General features: G+C 35.2%; 2 protein-coding genes across 5 annotated transcripts; both read right to left on the reverse strand.

The window, feature by feature from the left end:
- Nucleotides 1-539: 539 nt before the first annotated feature.
- Nucleotides 540-18,463, reverse strand: CSN3 (casein kappa). Of its 4 annotated transcripts, none has more exons than XM_082726351.1 (5): nucleotides 18,216-18,463; nucleotides 9,257-9,318; nucleotides 4,823-4,858; nucleotides 2,942-3,437; nucleotides 540-712 (listed from the first exon to the last, which is right to left on the reverse strand). In XM_082726351.1, the coding sequence occupies exons 2-4, from the start codon at nucleotides 9,311-9,313 to the stop codon at nucleotides 2,976-2,978; spliced, it is 555 nt and encodes a 184-aa protein (XP_082582477.1). In that variant the 5' UTR covers nucleotides 9,314-9,318; nucleotides 18,216-18,463; the 3' UTR covers nucleotides 540-712; nucleotides 2,942-2,975. The 4 variants fall into 4 exon arrangements, with proteins under 4 accessions (XP_082582477.1, XP_082582479.1, XP_082582476.1 ...); XM_082726353.1 differs by having other exon boundaries at nucleotides 4,823-4,855; nucleotides 18,216-18,371; XM_082726350.1 differs by lacking the exon at nucleotides 18,216-18,463 and adding an exon at nucleotides 12,562-12,696.
- A 2,391-nt stretch (nucleotides 18,464-20,854) lies between these two features.
- Nucleotides 20,855-25,122, reverse strand: FDCSP (follicular dendritic cell secreted protein). Its single transcript, XM_082728144.1, has 5 exons — nucleotides 25,061-25,122; nucleotides 23,510-23,579; nucleotides 23,065-23,097; nucleotides 21,877-22,060; nucleotides 20,855-21,069 (listed from the first exon to the last, which is right to left on the reverse strand). The coding sequence occupies exons 2-4, from the start codon at nucleotides 23,576-23,578 to the stop codon at nucleotides 21,917-21,919; spliced, it is 246 nt and encodes an 81-aa protein (XP_082584270.1). The 5' UTR covers nucleotide 23,579; nucleotides 25,061-25,122; the 3' UTR covers nucleotides 20,855-21,069; nucleotides 21,877-21,916.
- Nucleotides 25,123-26,840: the final 1,718 nt, after the last annotated feature.

Here is a 26,840-nt window from a genome sequence, read left to right on the forward strand (position 1 = left end):
GAAACTTCCTGTGTGTGTGTGTGTGTGTGCGCGCGCGCGCACATGTGTGTGTCTGCATCACATGCTCATGTTTATGTTTGGACAGATGTGAGACTATAGCTTCCAGTCTGGAGGAATCTGGTCATGTAGGTCTAGTCTCCATCAACTTCTGTAATTTTGCCATTATCTGTGTTTGTAGTTGTGGTCATCTGTAGCCTCCCTGTGCCCAGAATTTACTCCCAGGAATGATATAACATTAGAACTACATTGGAGCACTTAACTTTTACCTTAACTCCAGAGTTTCCAGGGCTCTCAAGGGTCACATTGTGGTCCCTTGGATTGGAACACCATAGCTTAGTTCTTTTCTGGTTCCAATGACTTAGTTGCAAGTTTAAATGTTCCAGTGTCATCCTGGAGAAGATGTATTTAATCACTGTTTGTGGACCACTTTGAGAACTGGATAACATTATGAACTTTGCCCTCAGATAAACTTGTTTGCTCAAACTCACACTAAATTTGCCTTGAAATATATCCACAGACTCCTCAATTAAGAGATCCCCTTGCATTCAAATGGCTTTATTGTGCAAGAAAAAAAAATTAAATGTGACATGAACATAAAATTTGAGGGGAGAAGAGAAAGGAGCCAAATCCATCAAAATCACATTCTTTCTTGAATGAAGGAAGATGAATGACCAAAGGAGAGTTTAGAATAATCATTCGGTTTCATCAAGACCTATAAAAAATGATGACAGTTTAGAAATTTAGTTCATAGTAAGTTAACAGTTTTCATGTACATTTTATTTAAATTATTTGTCTCTTATGTCTGTATCCAAGCCATTTTATCAAATTAAATATTTAAATTTAAATATTTAAAATTGTCTTATAGTAACTGAAAATAATTGACTTCACCTAGTATTGACATCAAGACAATGTCCTTAACATGTTTCTTTATAAGTGATATTATATACTTGTTTTAACTTAGAAATCTAGGTTCATAAATTTTGAATAATTGTAACTATTAAAATAATGATCATTTCATTAAAAGCATAATCATGTAATATTTTAAATCAAGGCAATATCTAACTGTTACTTTCTTTCATGTTGTCTCCATTAATTTTCTCATTAAATATTAATAAGTTCCAAATTTTCCCAACATCTTATCTTTTTTTTCCCCCTACCACATATGTCCTATTAAAGAGCAAAGAAATAGTACAATTTACAGATACCCTGACCTAAGGAAAACATAGTGTGTTTTCTGTATATTAGACAGTCCATATAGAAGTAGATAGCATAGTAATTACACTTTATTATCCAAAACCAGACAAGTTTTATTTGGTTCCCAGTTTTGAACTTCTGGGCTGTGGTAATTTACTTAAGATCCATGGGACTATTATTTTTCTTTTGTAAACTGAAGATAGTAACATGATCCATATGGTTGCTATAGAAATATTCTGAGATAACTATATAAAGTTTTTATCATTTAGCAAGGACAGGATACTGTTTAAAAGTAAATTTTGGGGGGTGCCTGGGTGGCTCAGTGGGTTAAGCCGCTGCTTTCGGCTCAGGTCATGATCCCCTGGGATCTAGCGACACATCAGGCTCTCTGCTCAGCAGGGAGTCTGCTTCCTCCTCTCTGCCTCTCGGCCTACTTGTGATCTCTGTCTGTCAAATAAATAAATAAAACCTTTAAAAAAAAAAGTAAATTTTGGCAATTATTGATTTTATTTTTTTAATACAGTTTGTGGGCTGATTAATTTTTACAGTCATTTCACAATATGCATTGTAGAAACCAAAATTAAGAGAAAATAAAAGTTCAGAAAGAGTAATGACTTACCTATAGTCACAGGATGGAAGAAACAGCCCTCTCTGGTCTAACGCTATTCCCCTGTATACAGGTCAGTGTGTTGTATTTCAGATTACATAATAATATAAACAATGTGATGCACTGAAAATATTTATTGCAAAGAAACTCAAAATTTTGTAACTTTCTCCCCAAATTATTGCACACACCGGTCATTTTCTATTTTATTGAGCTTTCTTTTTAATTTCTTTCTGTAAGTTCAAGTGTTTAGACTTTGCCATTATTCATTGATCCAAATGATAAATGGAAATGTTGGCATCATGGTTAAGGTTCTGAAAGTATTTTTTTTTTTTTAAAGATTTTATTTATTTATTTTACAGAGAGAAATCACAAGTAGGTAGAGAGGCAGGCAGAGAGAGAGAGGAGGAAGCAGGCTCCCTGCCAAGCAGAGAGCCTGATGCGGGACTCGATCCCAGGACCCTGAGATCATGACTTGAGCCGAAGGCAGCGGCTTAACCACTGAGCCACCCAGGCGCCCCTGAAAGTATTTTTTAAAAAAGATTCTGAAAGTATTCTTTAAGTGTTGTATGTGCTTTTTAAATTAAGAATTACAATTCTTCCATGGGCTCATCTTAGAATAGTAATTTTGATGCTTAAACTTCATGGATCCTTTCAGAAATGATGTCTGAAATAAAGAAATGCATGGGAAACATTGCCTTTGCTTGATTCAAGGCAAATTAGAGTGCGAGAACATGGTTAAATGTTTAAAATGTATTTAAAGTCATATCCTATATAGTCTCAGGAAATTTATTTTTGAGATAAGAAAAATCACAAATTTAGCATAGCATTTTACTCTGCTTTCTGTGTGTATGAATAGGAATGAACTAAAACTAGTAGATTCTAGGAGTGTTCCAGTGGTTGAAATAAGATTTGATTAAAAAAACTCTAATTTTTCTGCATTTTGTCAAATAAGATGTTTCATTTCTTATTGGAACAGAATCTAGTATATCAATGCTATGGTACCATCAAATTAAAATTATAATGAACCCATTTTACCTGCTCCTATAATTTATCTTATTATACTAGTTCAGATATTATGATTGTACTGATAAGTCCATGAATCTTGTCTGCACTATTTACTTTTGTCTTTTGCTCACTTACCTGTGTTGTCTTCTTTGATGTTTCCTCAGAGTTTTTAGACCGTAGGTGAGGTAACTGGAATTGTGGTAGTCTCAGGTGTGCTTGTGATGGTGAATTCTGAGGAAGCATCTGAAGTGACTACAGTGTTCACTGTTGGTTCAGTGGTAGGAATAAATGTAGGCTCCACAGAAGCAATAGTATTGATGGTAGGGATGCCTGTCTTATCCTGAATCTTCTTTGGGGTAATGGTATTAAGTGATGGATGTAGGTGTGGGGGACGTACCACGGTGGGGGGGAAGGCATTTGGCAGTACTTGCCATTGAGGAATTTGGGCATGAGGCCTAACTGCAACTGGTTTTGCATAAAATGGATAAGGCACATATTGATGATTAATTGGTACAACTGGTATGTGTGGGTAGTAAGTAGGCTCGTAGCGAGGATAGTTATTCAGCACATAATGAAATGGGATATACTTGGCAATTTTCTGATTGAACAGGCTTTCATCATTCTTGCGGCACTGTAAAAAGAATACATTATGCAGATGGTATTATTGTAGGCTAGAATATAGAGATATCTTAATGTATTTTAGTGTTTGACATTGAGTAACTACAATTTTGGAAGTAGTGAACTCAGCAACCATATTATTTTTTTATAAGACACAGATTTGTACACTTCCCTTCTATTTTTTGATTTTCAACAAATACTAAAAATAGTATTAGTTTTAAACAAATTAGATGAGGTAATCCATGAGGTAAAACCTCGTTGCCTAGGTCTTGACATATATGAAAAGTGCTCAGTAAATGTTGGGCATTATAATAAGAACAACAGCTAGAATAATCTCATAGAGATTTTTGACCTATGGTGCACAAAAATACCACAAAGACAGGAATATATGTGCATATATATATTTTCATATATTTGTGTGTTTGTATCTATGTATTCTTACTACATATTTGTAAATATTTACAAATTTTATTTATCTAGAGACTAGGCTGAGGGCCCATTTATTTTTTTTCTAAATGAATTATAGCAGAATAGTAAAATAATGTGATGTGGGAGGATTCCTGGATTTGTGCTTTGGATTCTTTTCAGCTTATGTTATTCATTAAAGATCAGTTAGGGAGGGGCGCCTGGGTGGCTCAGTGGGTTAAGCCTCTGCCTTCGGCTCAGGTCATGGCCCCAGGGTCCTGGGATCAGGCCCCACATCAGGCTCTCTGCTTGGCAGGGAGCCTGCTTCCCCCTCTCTCTCTGCCTGCCTCTCTGCCTGCTTGTGATCTCCATCTATCAAATAAATAAATAAATAAAATCTTTAAAAGAAAAAAAAGATCAGTTAGGGAATTTACCATTTTTATTTGTCTCTGTTGGTTGTGTGCATTTATAAAAATATGTCATCAGGTCTTTCCAAAAGTAAAACAAATCAACAAAATTATACTGCAAAGCTAGTACTTCCCATCAAAGGAGACATATGTAAATGTGTTCTTTCAAACATATGTATGGAACAAGATGAGAAAGTAAATGTAAGTGTATGAGAAGTATTCAGAGACGGATCAGAGAGGGATCTTTCCCCAAGTCTTCAGTGAGGAGAGATACTAAACTTTACATTTGTTTTCCTTTATTCCCAATGTTAAATTCTGGGATAGTTTTCTCAGGCTGCAAAATATACATGAAAACCAAAAGCACATGATTTGGGTTAGAAGAATCCAAGATTTTCATATGAATACTGAGGTTGATTCATATGATTGGTTGGTATTTTTTTCAATGTGGTATTTTTTCAATGATTATTAAATTATTTTGTGGGGTTTATTAGTTTTTAGGCAGAAGGCACTTAAATATCATAGAACTTTGCATAATATTATACTTCAGAGTTCACGTCTCTACTAGAAATAATTAAAATAAACTTACAGTTGGTTGTTCCTGGTTTTGCACCTCTGCGCCCTGCTGAGTTCACAGAAATAAGAAATAAGTTAAAAAAAGCTTTGGGCAGAGTCCAGATTTTTTTTGTAGTTTTAAAAATCTTTTGTACAAAAGACAAAACATGATTTCTTTGTTTTTATTTTGATATAATAAAATATTATAATGCATTCTCCATGGTTATTTAATCTATAAGGCTTGTGAACCACTCAAGCAGTGACAGCAATAAACTAATTAAAATCTTTAAAATCACTACTGCGGAGAAGAAGAATTTAAGTTTGAATATAATATGATCATCTGACTCCTATGCAAAAAATATACACGACATTTGCCTAAGTGAAAAATATGAACATATTTTGTATTGAATGTACATTGGATTTTTTTTGTTTTTTGAATATGTAATGTTAAAAAAAAAGCGCGTTGAGTATATTTTTTTCTGCTCTCCTAAGATGACATATGAGGTTTATCTAGATTTTTAAAAATTGCCTTTCACATAACATTAGTGTTTAAATATTATATAGGTAATAGTGTTTTTAAAATCATCTTTCATTTATTTTTACAATAATTCTGGATCACAACATGTATAGGGAATCGGGAGTGAGAAAACGATTTACGTAAGCATCTATATAAAGCTTTAAAAACTCACAAAGTCTTTGTAAAGTTTTGAGATGAGGTCATAATGATGTGGGAAACAAAAGCAAAAGAAAAATTATTAAATATTCTTACTACTTATAGCCATTGACAAGTTCCTGAAACAGGCAGAGTGACATTCCTCTAGGGAATCAATTACCTCAATGCTGACACTTTGTTAAGGGCAAAAGGCAATCTTAGCCTAATCCCCAGGATCCTGTAAGTCTACTTTAGCATATAAAAATTCCTTTGGAATTTCTTTTGTCACTACTCCTCCAAGATTCATCCCCCAAGCATATAACCCACTGATATACATCTGTAGGGTCTTATGACTAAGATTTTATTAGACAGTAATAAATTACCTTTTCCCAGCAATAGCTGGCCCCCTCAAAGTCCTGAAAACTTTGTTTCCAAAATTTCTTAGAGACGTACACTATCCCTAACCCCCTCTCAGCTTGAAAGTATATAATGGGCCATTCCTCATGACCCCCGTGCAGTTCTTTCTGCCAAGTCCTGTCCTGATGCTTTAATAAAACATCTTTTTGTACTAATTTGTCTCAAGAATTCTTTCTTGGCTTTTGACTTCAAACCTTAATGTCTTTACTACATCAATAACATTATTATTAGTTTTTTAAATGATCTAGTTTAGGGCTTTCACACATACTCTTTGGATGAAAAGACTAGAAACCTTTTAGAAGATGTAGGTACAGAAAATCAGAAGTTTGATAAAATATTAAAATTCAGGGTATGGTGAGATAGAGATTTCTTTACTCCAAATGTATTATATTACTAGTTAAAAATTTAAAAGTCGGGCACCTGGGTGGCTCAGTTGGTTAAGCCACTGCCTTTGGCCCAGGTCATGATCCCAGGGTCGTGGGATGAAGTCCCGCATCGGGCTCCTTGCTCAGTGGGGAGCCTGCTTCTCTCTCTGCCTCTGCCTGCCTCTCTGCCTGCTTGTGTTCTCTCTCTTTTGCTCTCTCTCTCTGATAAATAAATGCATAAAATCTTTAAAAAAATTTTTTTTAAGTAATAGAAATATTATAGAAAGTTTGCCTACACTCAAAAATTCTGATAATCTAGACATTCATCTAGTATCAATTTGTACATATGTTCCTGGTATATGTTCATTTTAGTGCAATTCAAAGAGCATGATCTCATATTATTTTCAGTTTCCTCCTGTTTTATTATAGTTGAAAAATGATTAATAATTATGTCATGAAATGTTTATTGTTAACCATTAAGCTTCTTTAAAAATCTGTTCTATTATAAATAGATGAATAACATCTTTATACCAGTGTCCTTTTTAATAGTTTTCATAGAGTCCTTAAGATAGTTTTTAAAAAATGTAACTTTAGCGGGGGTGGGGTGGACAAAAATTATTTGATTGGGATTATCAGATTGCTCTACTGAAGAGTTGTGCTGACATAAGTTGTAAGGGTATGCAACTCATTCCATAATTGTTAATAATAAATATTGTCCTGACTATATTTAGAGAGAAGGAATAAATTAACACATAAGAGATACTATCACAAAATACATATAAATTTGACTACTCATAAGATTGAATGGCAAAATCTATAAACTTTCACTGTTTTTTTAATTATGTGTTCATGTCCCTGGGGCTATGTGTTTGGGAGCTAGAGCAGGCTCAAGTTGCTCAGAAAGAAGTTGCCATAGAGCAGGCAATTGTGGATCATGTGATACAGCGATTTATATTAAGAAATATATATTTGGTCTTTTATTCTAGTTTCTAGAAAGTCCCAACCCTGATCCTCCAGGGACAGGAAAGGGAATGGAGGTTGAATGGTTCCCAATGGTCAGTAAGTCATCCTTATGTAATGAAACCTCCTTAAAAGCCCAAAATGATGAGTTGGGAGAACTTCCAGTTTGGTGAACACATGGACATTCGGGGAGAGTGACTTTCCTGGAGAGGGCACGGGAGCTCTGCACCTCTTCCCACATACCTTACCCTACGCATCTCTCCCATCTGACTATTCCTGACTTATATTCTTTTATGATAAACTGGCAATCTGGTAAGTAAAACACTTCCAGAGTTCTGTAAGCTACGTGGCTAATTAACCAAACCCATGGAGGAGGTTGTGGGAACTTCCCATCTATAGTCATTCTACAGAACTACAGGTAACAGGCAGGGCTTGCAACTCATGTCTGAAATGGGAGATGTTGTAGGTCTGAACCCTTAACCTGTGGAATTTGACAGTACCTCTGGGAAGATAGTGTCAGAATTGAGTTGAATTCTTTAGCACTCATGGTGTCCAAAAATTACTTGGTATTGTATGAGAACCCACTGTCCCCAATACACATTGGAATTGTGTCCAGGAAAATAATTTTCTTATTTAAATTTTAATTCCTGCCTCTCAAAGAGAAAACCCAAGTTTGAAATGTGCTGGTGGCCACAATAAAATGGAATTTCAAAGAATAAATGAAATAAAATAAATTTGAAAGTCATAATCCAAATTTTTAAAAAGTTTGACTCTAAGAATTTACCTAAAAAATTACTTAATAGATTTTAAAAACAAGTGTAGATTATAGTAATAAATGAATTATGAAACAAGGACTAGTGCATTTCAAAATTTATAATCTAAGAAATGGTCATACAGCTTCTTCTGTTTGTTTTCTTGCTCTTGCTATTGGCAAATAAGTGCCTGGGATCCCTGAATGAACATGAAAATGAAACAGAACAAAAGCCAAAACAACAATGAAAGCAAAAAGAAAAAAAAAAAAAAAAGTCCAAATCCTTTTCCTCAGTTTCATAGCTTTAACGTACAGCATGTAATTAAAGAAAATACCTGAAAACCATAGAATTTTTTATGGATATTATCCCCGGGGAGGAGTCAGTTGCCATTCATGGGAAGAATATAACAAAAGACATAATGTTTGAATGGTGAAGGCAGATGTGTCAAGGTCTTTGATACTGGTGGAAAATCTTTAACCAAGCTCCTTAAGTTTTAAGGATTTAGTCCCTAAAGAAAATGGATCTGTGTAAGATAGGAATTTAAAGGAATTTCTGGGGCACCTGGGTGGCTCAGTGGGTTAAGCCACTGCCTTCGGCTCAGGTCATGATCCCAAGGTCCTGGGATCAAGTCCCGCATCGGGCTCTCTGCTCTGCAGGGAGCCTGCTTCCTCCTCTCTCTGCCTGCTTCTCTGCCTTCTTGTGATCTCTGTCTGTCAAATAAATAAATAAAATCTTAAAAAAAAAAATAAAATAAAGGAATTTCTGATCCAGAACTATGATTTATATATTGATTCTTTAAGAATTATTTTAGAGCATTTTATAACTTAAAAATATTTCCACTATTTTCCCCCCAAATGTATTTTCTGTATAGTATGAGAATTTTAAGGGTTTTTCATACAGAATAAAGTGTTATTTAATTCCTGAGAGCCAAAAGCATATGCAGAAGAATATGACTTTAATTTTGTAATATAAAATAAATAAAGTTGCTTTGAGAAAAATATAGCTAGAATGCATTTTTTTGTTCTATGAAGTGTAACTGCACTTATAAATTTGCATAATTACAATTTTTAAAAAAATATTTGACAGAGAGGAAGAACAAGCAGGGGGAAGAGCAAGTAGAGGAAGAGGAAGAAGCAGGCCCCCACACAGAGTAAGGAGCCCCATGTGGGGCTCAATGTGGGGCTCAATTCCATGACCATGGGATCAGGACCTGAGCCTAAGGCAGACTCAACAGACTGAGCCACCCCGGAGCCCCAATTAGAACTTTTAAATAAAATTTTCTTAAAGTCTCACTACAAATTGATTAGGTGAAATTAACTCACCAAAAATGGCACGGCTAATGCAACGATATTCACAACTAGGAAAAAACTCTTCATCATTGCACCTAAAATAAAAATAAAAAAAAAGTTAAATTAAAAAGCTCTTTTATAATTTAAAAGTGAGTTGGGACAATTTTTATTTGTTTGTTTGTTTGTTTTTGCTGAAAGGGAAAAAAAAGCTAGATTTATGGGTAGATTTAGCCAATGTGGAAAATCTATTTTATCGTAAGCTTTAGAAAAACCAAACGAGATTATCAGGGATACAAACTTCTTTTTATTTAAGATTGTTTGTTTGTTTGTTTGACAGAGAGAGAGACAGCGAGAGAGGGAACCCAAGCAGGGAGAGTGGGAGAGGCAGAAGCAGGTTTCTCGCTGAGCAGGGAACCCAATGCAGGGGCCCCAACCCAGGACCCTGGGATCATGACCTGAGCAGAAGGGAGACCCTTAACGACTGGGCCACCCAGGTGCCCCAGGGATACAAGCTTTACCAACACCTAGCATCAGTTTTAGGAAGAGAGTTACAACATACACAAATCAGGGCAAGAGGAAAGAAAGGAAAATGCCACAAGTGGTTTTATGCAGATAGACGGTTTCAGTTAAGAGAATCATCAAATTCTCTGTGTAGGAGACGGCATATAGATGGGATTTGTCCCTGGAGAGATAAATAGGGACAAAATGTTCCCAAACAGGGGAGAGGAGAGAGAGGACAGGAAAGAGGGAGAAGAGAGGAGAGAGGAAAGAAGAGGAAAGAGGAGAGGAGAGAGCAGAGGCAGCCTTGGGGATATCCATGGACATTTTGAATGGAGTAGAGTTTTTTTTTTTTTTAATATTTTGTTTATTTATTTGACAGAGATCACAAGTAGGCAGAGAGGCAGACAGAGAGAGAGGAAGGGAAGCAGGCCCCCCGCTGAGCAGAGAGCCTGATGCGGGACTCGATCTCAGGACCCGGAGATCATGACCTGAGCCGAAGGCAGTGGCTTAACCCACTGAGCCACCCAGGTGCTCCAAATGGAGTAGAGTTTTATAAGAAGAGAAAGATAAAGTTGAAAAGAAAGTTTAGGACAGAAAAAGAGAGGCCTTGAATGCCAGGTGAAAGAGTTGGGCATGGTTTTTTAAATAATAGAAACTAGTTGAATCATTTTAGATTGGAGAGTGTTGAAAGTGTCCATCCCTTTGGAGGACTGCATTCAAGCCCAGGCCCTATCTGCTTGTTTAACTTTGGCCAAGTAATTTCCCTTGCCTGGACCTTCTCTTTCTCAACTATAAAATGAAAGTTTAAGTTGTTTCTAAAATTCTGTAATTCCTTGATCGATCTAATGGGAACATGTAAGGGGGGGATGGATCCTGAGACTGCGTTCTTTATAATACGCTTCTGTAGTAATCATAAATGATGTTATTGATGGTTTTAATAAGAAATGTAAATATGATGATTACGGTAGCTTTGAATATATATAAAAGAATTAGCCTTGGGGCGCCTGGGTGTTTCAGTCGTGAAGTGTCTGCCTTCGGCTCGGGTCATGATCCCAATGTCCTGGGATCAAGGTCCCACATTGGGCTCTCTGCTCAGCGGGGAGCCTGCTTCTCCCTCGTCTACTCCCTCTGCTTGTGTTCCCTCTCTCGCTGTCTCTCTTTCTGTCAAATAAATAAAAATCTCAAAAAAAAAATAGCCTTATCCTTAAAAAGGAATATAGGGTTGTCACACCTGCTTATTTTACCCTTTTTTCAATAAATTGTCTTTTTAGAAAGATTTGTGTAATACTTCAAACTTTTAGTATTTAAGCACATACTGTACTTGTGAAGCAAATACTAACTACATCTTGTTACAGCTCCTGTTACTGCCATACTTGTAATAGACTTTAGTCTTGCAAACAGAGTTTTACAAAAGAGGGTCACACAGGCTTGGAAAGGGGAAACACATTAGACTCTATTTGCCTCCATTCCCAGCTAATAATGATTAAGAAGGCTGTCTACTAAGCTGACTTCAAACTGTCAATGGGTATCGTGGAACTCATAGAATCAAATCCATACAACCTACAGCAAACTCAGATTTCATTGAGAGGGTTGGGGTTCCTTAGCAATTCTTTACTTGCCAGTTAACTTTTTCATTGAAATATATTTGACATATAACATCATAAATTTAAGGTATACAACATGCTAATTTGATACATCTATATATTGTAATATGATTGCCATTGTAGTGATAGTTAATACCACCATCATGTCCTATAGTTATTCTTTTTCTTTCTTTCTTTTTTTTTTTTTGGAATGATTAAGACCAAGTCTTAGCAAGTATCATGAATATAGATAACAATTTTGTATTATAATCACCAGATAACTTTTAAAATTATAGACTGAACAATAAATTTCTATGGCAAATAGGACTCCTGTCTAGTTCTCCCAAAATTATAACACACACACACACACACACACACACACACACACAACACACACACAGAGGCAAATGTGTGTACAAAAAATACTCTGTAAATGATTATAATTCCTTCCTTTTTAGCATAAACAGAAACCAGAGAGGTAAGGCCATACATTACCTATCATCTATTTAAACCAATTAATACTTGAATTTGCCTTCATCACTTGGGGAGGTAGAAATAATTTATGAAATAGTAGAGCTATTCAGCTTTCATAAGGATATAAAAGGCATGTTTTAAAACAATAATTATAAACAAAATTGTCACCTTTACATATTTGAAATTATGGGATCAACTTGGATTGTTATTACATGTCATTTGCTGAAAAGTTAATCTTCCACATTTGTAGAAATAGGTTCTTTGTCTTAAATACCTTCTTTTTTATTTTTTATTTTCTATGATTTTTTAGAAGTTTTAATCTAAATTCCTGTTAACAAATAGTGTAATATTAGTTTCAGGTGTACCATATTCTGACTCAGTATTTCTATACAACACCCCATGCTCATCACAAGTGCACTCCTTAGTCCTCATCGCCTATTTCACCCATCCCCCTCCCACCTCTCCTCAGGTGACCATCAGTTTGTTCTCTAGAGTTAAGAGTCTGTTTCTTGGTTTGCCGCTCTACCTTCTTCTTTAGAATTTACATTGTCATTACTAATTTACCAGTATCACAGTTTGACCTTTACCCCAAAGTGAAGTTAAAAATAAATTTGATGATAACATCATTCAGAATCTAAGGTTTAGGTTAGAAAGAAACGTTAAAATCAAATAAGACATATTCAAACTTAATGATAAAAGCTAAGAGGAAGAAAATGTACTTCTAAAATAACTTTGGTGATACTATTACTGACTTCTGTCTGGGTGTTTCAATATGATTACCTTTCCTTGTGCCTCTCAGGTCTTGCTTGGCAGTAAGTTGAGTTGCCCTCTCAGTTGTAGGGAAGACCCAAGGCAAATAACCGAAGACTTATTAAAGGGTATTAGTGCCTTGAACCACGTGATTTATTTTTCCTCCTATATTTCACCGAATAGGAAGATGACAAAAAAGAAAGATTTGATGACAGCAGGGTCATCTTTGGGTCAATCTTAGTTAATGAAATTCAGAAGGGGAAATAGAGTTGTCATTCATAAAGGTTGAAAAGAAGACTAGTCACACTTTTTAAAGAATAAATTTTTATGTTTCTTAAAGAGATAAAGAAGAGTTATAAAAAATTAATTGCATTCTTAAGTAATCCAACCTATTTGAATTTAAACTGAACTTAAACCTATTTGAAATTAAAGTATTTGAGTTAAGTAATCCAACCTATTTGAATTTAAATGAAAAGTAGCTAACCACAACATTCCCATATTTTGAAGATTTTTTCACTTAAGAACTTGTGTATCAACTGATACTACGTATATTATGAACTCTAGTTGGTCTTTACAGAGTTATATCTATTGATTTCTAAAAATTAGAAAAATGATCATTTCTTATGCACCCAAGGATAATTTCTAACAAGTCAAATTACATGTGAAATATTTTAATCAATATAACATATTCATTTGCATCTGAGCTACAACATATAGTTTTCAGTCAGTTCATGGTATAAACATTCAATATATATTTGTTCATTGCTTAAGCTCTTATGAACCAAATTTTATTTTAGATTTTTAGATTTTAGTAATATAGGTAATACTCTGGATATACAAAAGTAAATTATTGAGTTGAGGATAATTGTTCTGTTTCAAGGATAGCTCATTCTAAAATAGGTAGTAAGTGTCATAAAACCGTGAATATGGGAGGCATTTTGGTAAAATACAGCTAACCAAATAATTTGCCTCAGAAAAGGGTATTTTCTTTTGTTTGCATTTCTCTGGGGGAAAAATTGTTAATTGTGCTATGAGGTCTTGGCAAGACTGAATCAAGGTAAGACTACCAGAATACAAGAAATAATACTGGCATTGTAGCTCTGCCTGTATTCTTGTCTTTTTCTTAGAACTGTTTCATGTCTTAGAAAGTTAGGAACGGTATTCAGAATCTTTGAATGAGTGCTTATTGAGTTTGTACAGAGTGAGTTGGGATTTTCTATTTCTCAGAATAGTTGGCTTCTGCTGTTTGAAGAAAGATGGCAGAGATTCAGACTGCTCAAACAAGCTGCTAGAATAAGAAGACCAGCCCTTCTGTATGGACTGGTCAATCTCCAAATCATGAAAGTGTTCCTTTCTACATGATAATTTCTCAGTCATTGGTTTAGGGCCATAGAATGATACTGATTTTCAGCTGAGTCTTTAATTTAGAATTACCAGAACTTTAGTTATTTAAATTTATTATTATTATTCAGAAGCGTCAGAAGCTCAGAAAACTTTAATAACATTGTTTTAGTGGGAAAATATGTTTCAGTAATTCTATTTCATCTGGGAATGCTAGGAATCCTTACCCACACCAAGAGAAAACCATTTCTACAGTGGGATCACCAATCCACCTCAAACAGTAATCTGACCTTTTTTTTTAATTGAAAAACTGGACATTATTTGTTGAACACTTATATGAGCTCAGGTACTGTTCCAGCCTTAAGGATAAAGTAGTTACCAAAGCAGGCGAAGATCCTTGCCCTTGTGAAGCTCATAGTCTAGCATTTACTCGAATACCAGTGACACTGAACATTCCCCGTGTATGTGTTGACCTTAGGACGTCTAGAAGAGCTAAAGAGTTTTGAATGACTGATGTAGATGGACTAGGTGAAGTCTATGTTGGAACTGTTCAGACCCCCCGGTGTTTTCCAAAGAAAAACAAAAGGAAGATCAAAACTCCCATGATGTAAAATCTCTCAGGTAGCTGGGATAGTGGTACACAAAGTCTTAAAGCTTAGAGCGTTTGCAGTTTGAAACTAGCCTTGATGTAGTCATATATTCAATTCAACGGTCACAGTCTACTCCTGAAACATGCCTGGTCTGTAGGAGGAGGACCAGGAGGGCTTCTTAATCAAGCTATGGCTTCTTCCTGTTTAGGTCCTAAATCAGTGTCTGTCTGTGTAACTGCATACTGGAGCTGAGTAAGAGGTGATTATGGTTCATAAGTTCACATTCCAAGCACTATGAAATAATCATTTTCTGATAAGTAAGATGGTGATTATTGAAATCTGTGCATTCTTTTATCCATAACAACTTTTTGTTCTCTTAGCATTTTTCACATCTGGTATGTACTTTCTCTCTTCTTTTCTTTGGGTGGTATTCACAGCATGTGTTTTTATTTTTTTCTGCCTCATTTTATTTCTCAGCTCCTTTATTAGTACCAGGCTGATGTCAATATTTTATCATGTGCTTGAAGTACAACAATGTATTTTTGACACTAGTTGCAATGTAAATAGCTAACACAACTTCTACATGATTAATTCATAAGGCATCAGAAAATTAATATTTTAATGCAGAAATTTGTATGCTTTGGAAACCTTTGCTATATGTGAAAATTCTGGGAAAGTAATGCAAAATGCTCTTAGACTTTTTCAGCACTCGCAAAATGGAATATTGCTATTTTGCTCTCCTAAAGACAATACATTTAAATAAACAGTACACACATACACAGTTATTAAAAACAAGGCACTTTAAAGAATGTAGTAGTCAGTCACAGTCTCTGCTTGCAGAGAGCATGTACAGAGATAATACTTTCTGTTGGACATAAGTAGGAAGACCCTTTTGAGGCTTTGAGAAGACATTTGATACCATCTGGAGCCCAGAATGAGTGTTGTTATGACTTCAGCGTACACATATAAATTTATGCTTTAGTAAACTTTAGAATCCCAGAGTTTCTGGGTTCACTATAATAACACAGATTAAAAAATAAAAGGTAATAAAGAAAGCTTTCAGTTTTGTAAAGCATAATATATCCAATATGACCTCAGGACTCTCTGTAACTCTGTGCTTTATTTACTCCAATAGATCTTTTATTCCTCTCATACCTTTCAAAATACTTAGCCAGGTCATGACTTCTATGTAGCCGAATCCAGTGCAAATGGATTTGGAAAAAAAAAAATCCAGTGCAACTTCTTTTAATCAGTCTCTGGATCTCTGGAGCCTTTGGCATGGTGATTGTTATTTCTGACTTGTAATGATTTCTTCTTTTTTTTTTTAACATCTCAAATTACTGGCTGCTTTTAATTTGTCTTTTGCTTCCTCTTATATTTCTCAAACTCTTAAATTTGGGAAAACTTTAATAATTCTTTGAGAGTTTACCTCCCTTCTCCAATTTTTCCCTCTCTCTAGTATCATTGTAGTTAACCTACTCATTCCTGTAGTTTTAAATATGATACACATTCTCTTCATTGAACTTCAGATTCAGGTATCTGGCAGTTGCTTTAACATCTCCATTTACGTTTGAGATGGACAGCCCACATTTATCATGAACAAAACAATGTTTGATTTCCAGACACATCTTTTTTCTCATCCAAGTCCTCTACTAGCTTTTTCCTTTTTAGTAAATGACACCATGATACTCCCTGCGGCTGAAGACAAAGTCCTATGAGTCATCTTTTGTCCCCTCCTCAACAACCCGTTTGAAGAGTTATAAACCCTGTTTTAACAGTATACCTGGAATCTGCCGGCACTTTCTACAGTCTTACCTTTATTGCCCTAATCCGTCCCAGACACTGGCATCCCACACTTGACCATATCAGTACTTTCTGGTCTCGCTACTTTTATTCTTGTCACCTTACAAACCTTATTTACACAGTTATAAAAGTGTTATTTTTTGAACATACACCTGATGTGATTATTCTCCTGCTTAAAGTCATTCAGGGGCTTCTAGCACTCAGGTTAAATTCTAAGCATTTTATCAGTGTCTATTTGTTTCTACATGATTTCTTACCTCTCTATTCCTCTTTTCTCTCACTCTGTGTCAGCCTCAATACATTTCTGTTTCTAGAAGGTGCCATATTACTTGTGTTCATAGTCTTTGAAACTTACCCTAATTCTTCTCAAATAGTGTCTCCTTTATATTAAGTTTCAGCTCAGATGTCTTCTCAGAGATATTTCTTGGTACCTTTTCTAGTCCTTTCCCTTCATCACTCCATTATTTTCTCTTACTTTTTCATAATCTATTACAACATGAAAGTATTTTCAAAATTTATATACTTTCATTTGCTATTCTCTGTCTTCTTTCATTAGACCCTAAGCTCCTTAATGCATAGAGTCATGTCTGGCACATTTTAGACACTCAAATGTTTTTTGCACAAATTATTAATTATCTGGATATTTGTTTAAATTGCAAATTTTTATGTCACCACACTATTGAGTCAGAATTTTTAGAGGAGGAGTGTCACTAGAAATCTGCATTGTGCATAAACACCTCAGTAGCTTTTAATACACTTGAAAGTTTGGGATTCACTACTTTATTCTGGATGATGTCAGAACCTGGGCATGAAGAGGCTGGACGTTAGCGCGTGTATTATCTGTTTTCCCTGGAATTCTGATTTACTTCACTGAGGAGCCAAAGTATGTGGATAAAACATGGGTGTTCTAGGATTGATTTTCCGGAGAGCATTAGAACTGACTCCCCTCTGATGGTGGAGCTGAGCTCTCACCGAGCTCTCACTTGGAGTGATTGCTGTTAGAGATCAGTGTGCCCCCGGTTGTACTTCATTGCTCTGCTGAAGTCTTGGATAGTTAAGAGAAATGGGATGTATTCTTAAGCTGTTAGAGGGAGGACCCTTTAGCTGCCAGTACCTTACTTTTCACCTTGTTCTATTGCAGCTAATTTCTTTCAACTGTCTTGATTTGCGTGAACTTCAGCCAGAAGTTTAACCAGAAGAAAAACTCTGCTGTGGTATTACTAAATTCATGTGGAATTCTGGAGGAAATACTACCTCCTGGATGTCTTCCCATTTACTAAGGAAAAATCTCATCAGGTGATATTTGTTCTCTATATCCATATGAAAAATAAGCAGAAATGTTATGTACGGAACAAGAATATAATATTTATTATCTTCTCTTTTTTCCCCTCAGGTCAGAGGGGATTCCGAAGATTAAGAGAAATGTATATTAATTTTTTATTCATTAGAAACAGGTTCTAAATGATTTTATTTTCCACCTTCTTTTCTCTTTTACTTTGACCAACGAAGACTAATGTCATTAAAAATACTAATTTGAGGGGCGCCTGGGTGGCTCAGTGGGTTAAGCCACTGCCTTCGGCTCAGGTCATGATCTCAGGGTCCTGGGATCGAGCCCCACATCGGGTACTCTGCTCAGCGGGGAGCCTGCTTCCTCCTCTCTCTCTCTCTCTCTGCCTGCCTCTCTGCCTACTTGTGACCTCTCTCTGTCAAATGAATAAATAAAATCTTAAAAAAAAAAAAAAAGTAAATGACAGTTTCTTCTTTTTTTTCCACTCAAGAAAATTACAGTGATATAATTTGAGGTGAATAAAATCTGAGAGTTAAGGACGTATATCAAAGCCTTAAGCAAACAAAGTGAAGGAAAGACAGTAAATTAGAGATTCGTCCTTCCCAAACTTTAGAGTAGCCAAGCTTTGCCTTAGGCCCCTTTTCAGAGCTTTGATTTCCTACTTCATTTTCCTTCATCTTGGTTTCCCTGGACTGCCTTTTTCCTCAGTATTTCAGTGGCCTCCAATCTGTCAGCTGTAAGGCTGGGAAATAATTGTTATAAAATTTGTTTACCAAATTATATTAAGGACAGTTTGGTCCTTTTGCTCTCCCTCCCATAGTTTTAACTGGGATCCCTGACTTTAATACCAAAGAATGAATATTTAATGTTTGAGGAACTTCTGACCCTGAAAACGACCAAGGGAGACAGCGGTTTCCCTATTCAAGTTATGCCAAGAGGCTCATTAGGTTGGCCTTGATTTGTAGTCAACTTACAGGTCATGGCAGAGTTTCCCTTATTGATGTTAGGTTTGTTAGCTATGAACAATTATAACTTGGAGTAGAGAAATGTAATCTTTGTTCTAAGAGAATTTTTCTAATTGCCTGACCTGTGGGGACAAAGGTTGCCATTGTGACACAATAAAAGGCTCATTGTGCAAGTAGAATCTTATTGGATGCCTTTTGTCTTTTACTGTAAGAAAGTCTATTTTCATCACCACCTGCTACGTGTTCTTCCTTTAGGGGTTTGTTTCTAGAGTTTCATCATGAGATTTATGGAAACTGAATGATCAGGACAAGTTGTTCTTCAATGAAGTTTGCGAAATCTTTGCTGTGTTCATTTACTTTATATGAAAGGGAATATATATTTCATTAAATAATATCTGAACTTGGTTTTTCATGGCAGATGAATGTTAAATCCTGTGAAATTGTGTGTGTGTGTGTGTATCCTCAAATTGCATGTATAATTATATGTATGTATATGTATATGTATATGTATACACACACACACACACACACAGTGATTTTTGCATTGTCTTGTGACAAATAATGTTATTCATGACTTTATATTTTATGGACCCTACAATTTCTGTAACAAAGTACGGAGAGATGCAAAGTTACCCAATTTGTTTTGCTAATGCTATAATTGAGTAAGAGAGAAATGTTACCATTGATATATTGATATATTGATTTTAATAAGTTTTTTTACACAAAAAATAATCTGCTAATTTCCATGTTGTTATAGGTCAGAGTATGAAAAAACTCTTTTGTTTAACATTAGGAATTTGAAAGTTTTCTTAATATATTTTATTTATCAAACATTCACTGTGTACCCTATAGTCAGCTTAAGTACTGGGGGGTAGATATATTATTGTGTTACTGTAGGAACTTACAGTCTTCTTGAGAAGGATATACTTCTTGAGAAGGATACAGAAATATAAGTGGATGATTTTATTAGAAATTATAGTAAGATTTATAAAAAAAAGAGGAAATAAAACATGGTGGAAAAAGGTCAAAGTGGTGAGTTATTCTGTTTGGAGAGATAGCTGAAAGTTTTTCATGAAGGTCACGATATTGGATTTGGATCTTGAAAGATAAATTGAAATAGTGAAACAGAGGAATGGACATTGCATAAGCAAAGCCATAGCAGTGTGAGAATGAAAGCCAGTTGTGGGGAATGGCAATAGTGTCTTATAACATCTGGGGCCATCAGAGAGGCTGGCTGATGCCACGGGAATTCAAAAAGAAGCTCAAGGTTAGTATGTAAGAGGCCTTGAATGCCATGTGGGGGAAATGGATTTAAGGTGCAGGTAAGTTGAAGCCTTCCGAGGTATTTGAGTAAGTCAGAAATATAAGTCAGTGTTTCAAAAGGTAATTCTTTTGATGGTGTGGCATCTGGATTAGCAGAGAAGGAAGTGTGTGGCAGTTATATTTATTAGTAGGGGTTTGATTTTTCCTCCTGAAATAAAGTGAAAACAGATGGACTTAACTAGACATTGGTACTGCCATTGTGGAGTCCTGGACTCAGAATTTATTTTAGTATATAGGCTGCTAGCAAAAACATAGGAGTTGGATAAGCTTGGTTTGTATTTCTTTTCTGCCATGTTCTAGGTCTATGTGTAGGTCCACAGGATTCTCATGATCTTTAGTTTCCTCACATAGGAAATGTGATTACTGAACAGAGATCATGTGATGATCTGGTGATCTAATCATTCAAAAAAGCACCTTGTAGCCTACAGGCACGATATCAATGCTGTTTTTAAGATCTTACTCATAAGTTTTTTGAAGTTAGAGAAAGTACTTGGTTGCTTTTTATATCCTTTGCCAACACATCAAGTTTATATCCTACAGTATATAATTACAGTCTCAACTGAGTAATTAAAGCACAATTAATCAAAATTTTTTTTAAATTAAATTGACCTCTGGCTCTTTTTAATACAATTGGTGCAGTTAATATAGTTGGTGTAATACAAATACCATCACAGGTTGCTGTATAGAATTTTTTATTCAAGGTACTTCCAGGACTTGATTTTGATCACCTCCATCCCCATATTTTCCATAGACTGGTTAGTCATCAAGCAATGTATATTAAGGGGCCCCTGAGTGGCTCAGTTGGCTGGGCGTGCAGTTCTTGATTTCAGCTCAGGTCATGATCTCAGGGTCATGATATTGAGTCTGTCCTTATGATCCTCTCCCTCTCCCCCTCCACCCAAACTACCGGCTCTCTCTCACACACACACACACACACACAAACTCTCTCTCTCTCTCTCTCAAAAAAAAAAAAAAAAAAAAAAGAAAAAGAAAGAAAGAAAGAAAGAAAGAAATGTGTGTTAAAGTCTGTTAGAATTTATTTTGCATTTCTACCAGCAAAGCACATTTAGAAAATAGGAAACCAGGTTCTTCTCTTTTATTTATTGCAGCCCACTAAAGATCATCAGCGAGAGAATACTGTATGCTATTTCAATTACATTTATTTTTATCTTATTAGCAGGAATATTGATTCTTCAAGGAAGTGGCTCACATTCCATTTTACAGCGACCTGAAATAAATGATAAGCATTCAGTTATTAATCCCAATGGGTAATTTGCTTGTGAATTACTTTTTTTTTTTTTTCTTTTTAATAATGACTATCACTTCAAAAGTAAATCTGGTTCAAGGACTGGGAAGTTTTCCACTCAAGAAGACTGAGAAGGTTCAGGAAAGATGGCAGAGACCTTTAGTGGTAGCTATTAGCTGAAAGTTTTTTCTTTCCTAAAACAGCCCTCTGGGTCCTAATGTAATCTGCAGTCTACTTTCCTTCAATTCATCTGGTTGCTTTGTTCTTGATAGGAGATGACAGGGGCCTCTGTTATATATGAGATAATTCAACTTTTAGGATTAATTAAAATGTGACCATCAGAAGCTAGGTTTGAGGTTTTAATATTAATTAGAAAAACACATGATTTTCTAAGGAATAGGCTGAAGTCTGCCTAGACCCTAGGTCCGAAAGTTTATTTATTGTGATACCCTCTTTGGTTGAAATTTTACTTCTTTTAGACCTCTGACTTAGTGCAAATATGCACAAATGTTATGATAGTAGAAAATATTTTAAGAGTTAGAAATCTTTTAATAAAAAAAGGAAAGGACTTATTTCATAGCAAATGAGGTTTTTAAACTTCTCTGCCCCCTTGATCATGGAAAGACTCAAGTGCCTCTAAATACATACCTAACAATGTCTACCAGAGAAAAAGATTGAAACAAATTATAACTTAAAGGGGTAAGTGGGAACATTGTAACATACTTTTTACGTGGAATAATATAATTCACAGACAACTTAAAAAACATGCTTTGTATTGGACATACTTACCACCTATTTCATGTTAAATTGTAGTGGAACTTTTCTTTCTTTACTGTCCATTAGGAGGAGGGCCATTGAAAGGTATTGGGAAAGGAGGACAATATCTCCACCATGGAAATCTTGGATCCAGGAATGGTGGATATGGGCCAAATGGGCCATAAAACGGGGAAGGTGATTCATTGCTTCCACTGGCCTGTGGAAAGAAATTAAAAAGGCTTGTTTTACTCTTTATGACTGAAAGAGGTAAAATAACCTTTTAACATGGGTCTTCACTTTTAAGGAGAGGTTTTAGAAATTCTGGGATCATTTACCTTTTCTATACATACAATAAGCAGGGGTTAATTAATTTACATCACTTTAGAAAATTTTAGGAAATTACTTCGAGATACCCATATCTTTGTACTTTTCTACTCATAGCCCAGTTTTATGATAACTGCTTTTAACTTTAAGACCAAGAGGGAGGAGGATTGATGAGGTGACATCATATTTCTCCCTTTGCTTTTATATAAGATCTTTACCCAAACCCTGTGTTAGATACAGTCTCCTCTTCATCTCTTTTCATTCTTTCCTCTTTCCCCCTCTGTCTTCTGTCTATATCCCTATCAGTTTTGGTATCTTTAACACTGTTTATAGTTTTGACTCCAAAATAATGCTTCCTTCCATATAAGATTTCTAGGAGTACAAATGAATCCCTAAACAAGAACCCCCCTCTTCAAATTTTATTTTCTTTTTCTTAAAAATTTTTGATTAACTGTTTAGACCAAAATAATCCTTTAGTGAATTTGTCCCTGGTGGGATCATCAGAGCTGGTCCACATCTCCTAATTCTTAAGTTTTAATTATTATTATTATATTTTTACTTTTTCTAGAATGAGTTTTGTAGAGTTAAGCAGAGTGGAGGCATGAACAATTATGAGCCTCTATTGGGTTAAATAATTTTAACAAAAATATAATAACCCTGTTATCACAGAGTGATTCAAGTTTTAGTTTGGGTCCCACTCTTACCTGAGATGCTGATAAAATTCCCTTTTACAAACAAATATCAAATTCTTGAAGTTTATTCTGTGGAGTGCTAATAAGACCTAAACTCTTTACGGTTTTCTCTAGAATATGAGAAGGTTGGATAAAGGAATTTAAACCACAGTTATGGATATTTTACATGGAAATCTTACACGGAAAAAGAGAAAATATAACTTACACTTCGTTCTTCTCTTTCCTGGTTTTCAGAGACCTAAAACTCAAACAGTGAATTTAGTTCAACTCATGTTGATAAAACATGCAGACTGAGAAATAGATGTATTATGTGTGAAGGAAATAATTTATCTACTACCTAATATTATTTTATACTATCCATTTTAAAAATCTAGAATCTGAGTGTCTAGAAAATATAGTAACCATTTTTCTGCAGAGTGTCAGTATATTTTCTAAATGATTAAAATTCACTACTACAAACTATATAGAATTGAAGTGAGCACAGAACAATATATGATTTACAGTATTTTCTAGAATATCATGTTAAAGGGGCAGACATCAGGCATGTTTATAAAGTAGAAATACAGCATGTGGAGGAAAAAAAATCCCTAAGATTCATGAATTAGAAAAAAAAATCATAAATACTCTGGAATATAGAAATGGATACTTACCGGGAAACCGGCCGTTACTGCCAAGATGACTGTGATCAGAAGGAGAACTTTCATCTTACTCAGAAACATCCTAGAAGTTGGGAGAAGAGAAAATATTAGCGTCAATTTGGAAGATTCAGCTCTAGTACAGATTATGTTCTAACAACTCCTTGGCTTGGGTAAATTCTTTAATCTTAGGGTATCAATCTATTTATTAATGGAGTACATTGTTGTTTGGATAAAATTAAAGGTACTTTGCAACTTTATAACTATGTTACATGAATCTTTTAAAAATAAATTTTGCATGTCATTTCAGAATAATCTCTTTATATGGCAATAGTAGTTTCTGGAATGAAATACAGCCTCAGGATATGCAGAGAATGGTATCGTGGGGGTAGGCAGTTATTTACTGAGCTCAGGAAATTCAAAACAATGTAATAATGACTATGAAATTAACTTAGGTGACACAAATTTGATTTGGTTCTCAGGCAACTCCCAAAATTCCATGCTGTTTAGAGGGTTCTATTTTTGACATTTGGGAAAGGACATTTTCAAAGCATTTCATTTTATATTTTAAATTTGATTGTAGCCTCTTTATCTTATGACACAGATTGTTATAATGCACTAATTATAATTGCTAGTAAATTTTTGAGAAAAATGAGTTAAATTATTTCTACAATTTTAGGTTAACACATTACAAATTTTTCTGAAGATTATTTAATTTAAACTTTTACATTCAGGAAAATGTCAATTGCCCATTTTATTATTATTATTTTGGGGTGTTTTAAGGTGATTAATGGAGATGCTAGGGGGATTTAACCACCTCCTGATGCTTCCTAAATATCTATGAGACAAAAGAACAAAATATAAAAGAAAAATTATAATCAAGTTTTGAACTCTTTTTTTAGTTCATATTAATAAAAACTCAAATTGGGATTTAAAAAAATACCAGATGAATGTTACGATTATAATAAGATAAAGGATTAAAATTCCAGTGAAGCTCAGAATTCTATAGAAAGACTGGCAGAATAGGCAATTTTACACACACACACACACACACACACACACACACACTCCTCACAGACATAAATAAACACAGAGCGTATCTTCTCAGGCTGAAGCATTGTACTAGGTACTGTCAGGGGTAAAATATTAAAGCATAATATCCCAAATGATTATTTAATTACTAAGTTTACAAAATAAAACAATTGTGTACAGTTTGAGTAATTTTAATTTTGACTTTTTTTTTTCATTTTATTTCTTTTCAGTGTTCCAGAATTCATTGTTTATGCACCATACCCAGTGCTCCATGCAATATGTGCCCTCCTAATACCCCCCACACGCTCTCCCAAGCCACCTCCCTCCCCTCCAAAACCCTCAGTTTGTTTCTCAGAGTCCATAATCTCTCATGGTTTGTCTACCCCTCCAATTTCCCCCAACTCACCTCTCCTCTCCATTTCCCAATGTCCTCCGTTACAGGACATGTCTGTCTGTCTGTCTATCTATCTATCTATCTATTTACCTACCTACCTGTCATCTATCCTAGTTCACAATATTTTAGAGCTCTCTTACCTCTCGGACTTTGCAATCAGTTCCTTCTCTTGGATATCTTGTAAGAAACAGGCAGTGTCTGGCCCAGGAAAATTACAGCTATTATATATACTCAGAAGTGAATGGAATGGAGAAGTTTGTGGCTTGAAGGCCTCTCCCTGGGATCAGTTATTAATCAGTTGAATCATCAGCTATCACAATGTGTTGAAATTGAGAAATAAGCAACATTTACAGTTTCATCGAAACTTTAGATGAGTGACTACCAGATACATCTATCTGTGGTTTCTTTTCAAATTTTATTCATGTATATTCAGAGCTTTTTGTTTCACACGATGTTGCCCCATGATCTTATTTTTTAAAAACTTAATTTCCATAATTAAAAATATTTTGTAAACATCCTATTGGCATTGATTATGACTTATTGGAAAACATATTTGGTAGTATAATTTTAAGAAAATAAAGAGTATTAAGGAACACCTGGATTGCCTCAGTTAGTTAAGCATCAGACTCTTGATTTCAGCTGAGGCCATGATCTTGGGGTTTGTGGGACCGAGCCCCACATTGGCTATGCTGAGTGTGGAACCTGCTTAAGATTCTTTCTCCATCTCCTTCTGCCTCTCTCCTGCTCTCTCTCTCTCTCGCAAATAAATAAATCTTTTAAAAAATAAAGTGACTCTAAAAATAATTATCTCTGGAACTGGTAATGAAGTGAAATGAAATTTATAAAAGTCATCATGGTGTCTGACTTCACAAATGATGGTTTCACAAACATAAGGGCTGAAGCTTTGAGTAAGTGAGACCTATTCCTGCCGCACATCCTCAGGGTTCCATAGATAATTATGTTCCTCAGCTAATGTAAAGGTGTATGAAGACACATTACATAGTAATTGGAACCAGATTAGGGTCTTCCTATGTTAGTTAAGTCTGAATGTAAGTAGTGGAATTTTGAAACTGAGCAGTATCAGGAGGGAATGATTGTTCTTTCTGATCAGTGATCTAATTTCACCCTCCACATCAACCCACCAAGCTCTGAAAAGCTGCAATTCTGGATAAATTCAGGCTATAGAAGCAGTCTTACTTTCATGTGTTAAATCTTATGTTCAAATGACTAGAATCTAATAAACAGAAAACAGCTCTGCCTAAAAGAGCAAAAATTATATATACAAAAATTCCCTCTGCAATGTCTTCAGCATGTGGCTGTCTTTCAAAGGGCAAGGTTAACCTAGGGAAGAGCAACTAGGATGTTTTGCTTAGAAAGGATGTTTGGCTTTCAGAAGCTGGACAGGTTGGGGGTACCTGGGTGGCTCAGTGGGTTAAAGCCTCTGCCTTCGGCTCAGGTCATGATCCCCTGGGATCTAGCGACACATCAGGCTCTCTGCTCATCAGGGAGCCTGCTTCCTCCTCTCTCTCTGCCTGCCTCTCTGCCTACCTGTGATCTCTGTCTGTCAAATAAATAAATAAATAAATAAATCTTAAAAAAAAAAAAAAGTTTAAAAAATTTTAAAAAAAGAAGCTGGACAGGTTATCATATGAAAGGGAGCTTAGGTTTATTTATTTATTTTGGGGGGGGTTATCAGATGGCAGAAGAAAATGAATATATCAAGATATTAATATGAAAACAACCAAAATACCCATTGATGGATGAAAGGATTCAGAAGATGTGATTTGTGTGTGTGTACACACACACACACACACACACACACAATGGAAACTACTTGGCCACAAAAAAAAAAAAATGAACTCTTGTATGGATTGACCTGGAGGGTATTATGTTGATACAAGTTAGGCAGAGAAAGACAAA

This window comes from Mustela nivalis (genome assembly GCF_964662115.1).
Source record: "Mustela nivalis genome assembly, chromosome: 4".
Taxonomy (NCBI): Eukaryota; Metazoa; Chordata; class Mammalia; order Carnivora; family Mustelidae; genus Mustela; species Mustela nivalis.

Bases quoted from the DNA above. Each gene is read 5' to 3' on its own strand.
- CSN3 (XM_082726351.1), bottom strand. From the start codon at position 9,313: ATGATGAAGAGTTTTTTCCTAGTTGTGAATATCGTTGCATTAGCCGTG. The intron at 4,859-9,256 runs GTGAGTTAATTT...CTGTGAACTCAG, and splicing joins CATTAGCCGTGCCATTTTTG to CAGGGCGCAGAGGTGCAAAA. The intron at 3,438-4,822 runs GTAAGTTTATTT...TTCTTTTTACAG, and splicing joins AAAACCAGGAACAACCAACT to TGCCGCAAGAATGATGAAAG.
- FDCSP (XM_082728144.1), bottom strand. From the start codon at position 23,578: ATGTTTCTGAGTAAGATGAAAGTTCTCCTTCTGATCACAGTCATCTTG. The intron at 23,098-23,509 runs GTAAGTATCCAT...TTTGAGTTTTAG, and splicing joins CAGTAACGGCCGGTTTCCCG to GTCTCTGAAAACCAGGAAAG. The intron at 22,061-23,064 runs GTAAGTTATATT...TTCTTTCCACAG, and splicing joins AGGAAAGAGAAGAACGAAGT to GCCAGTGGAAGCAATGAATC.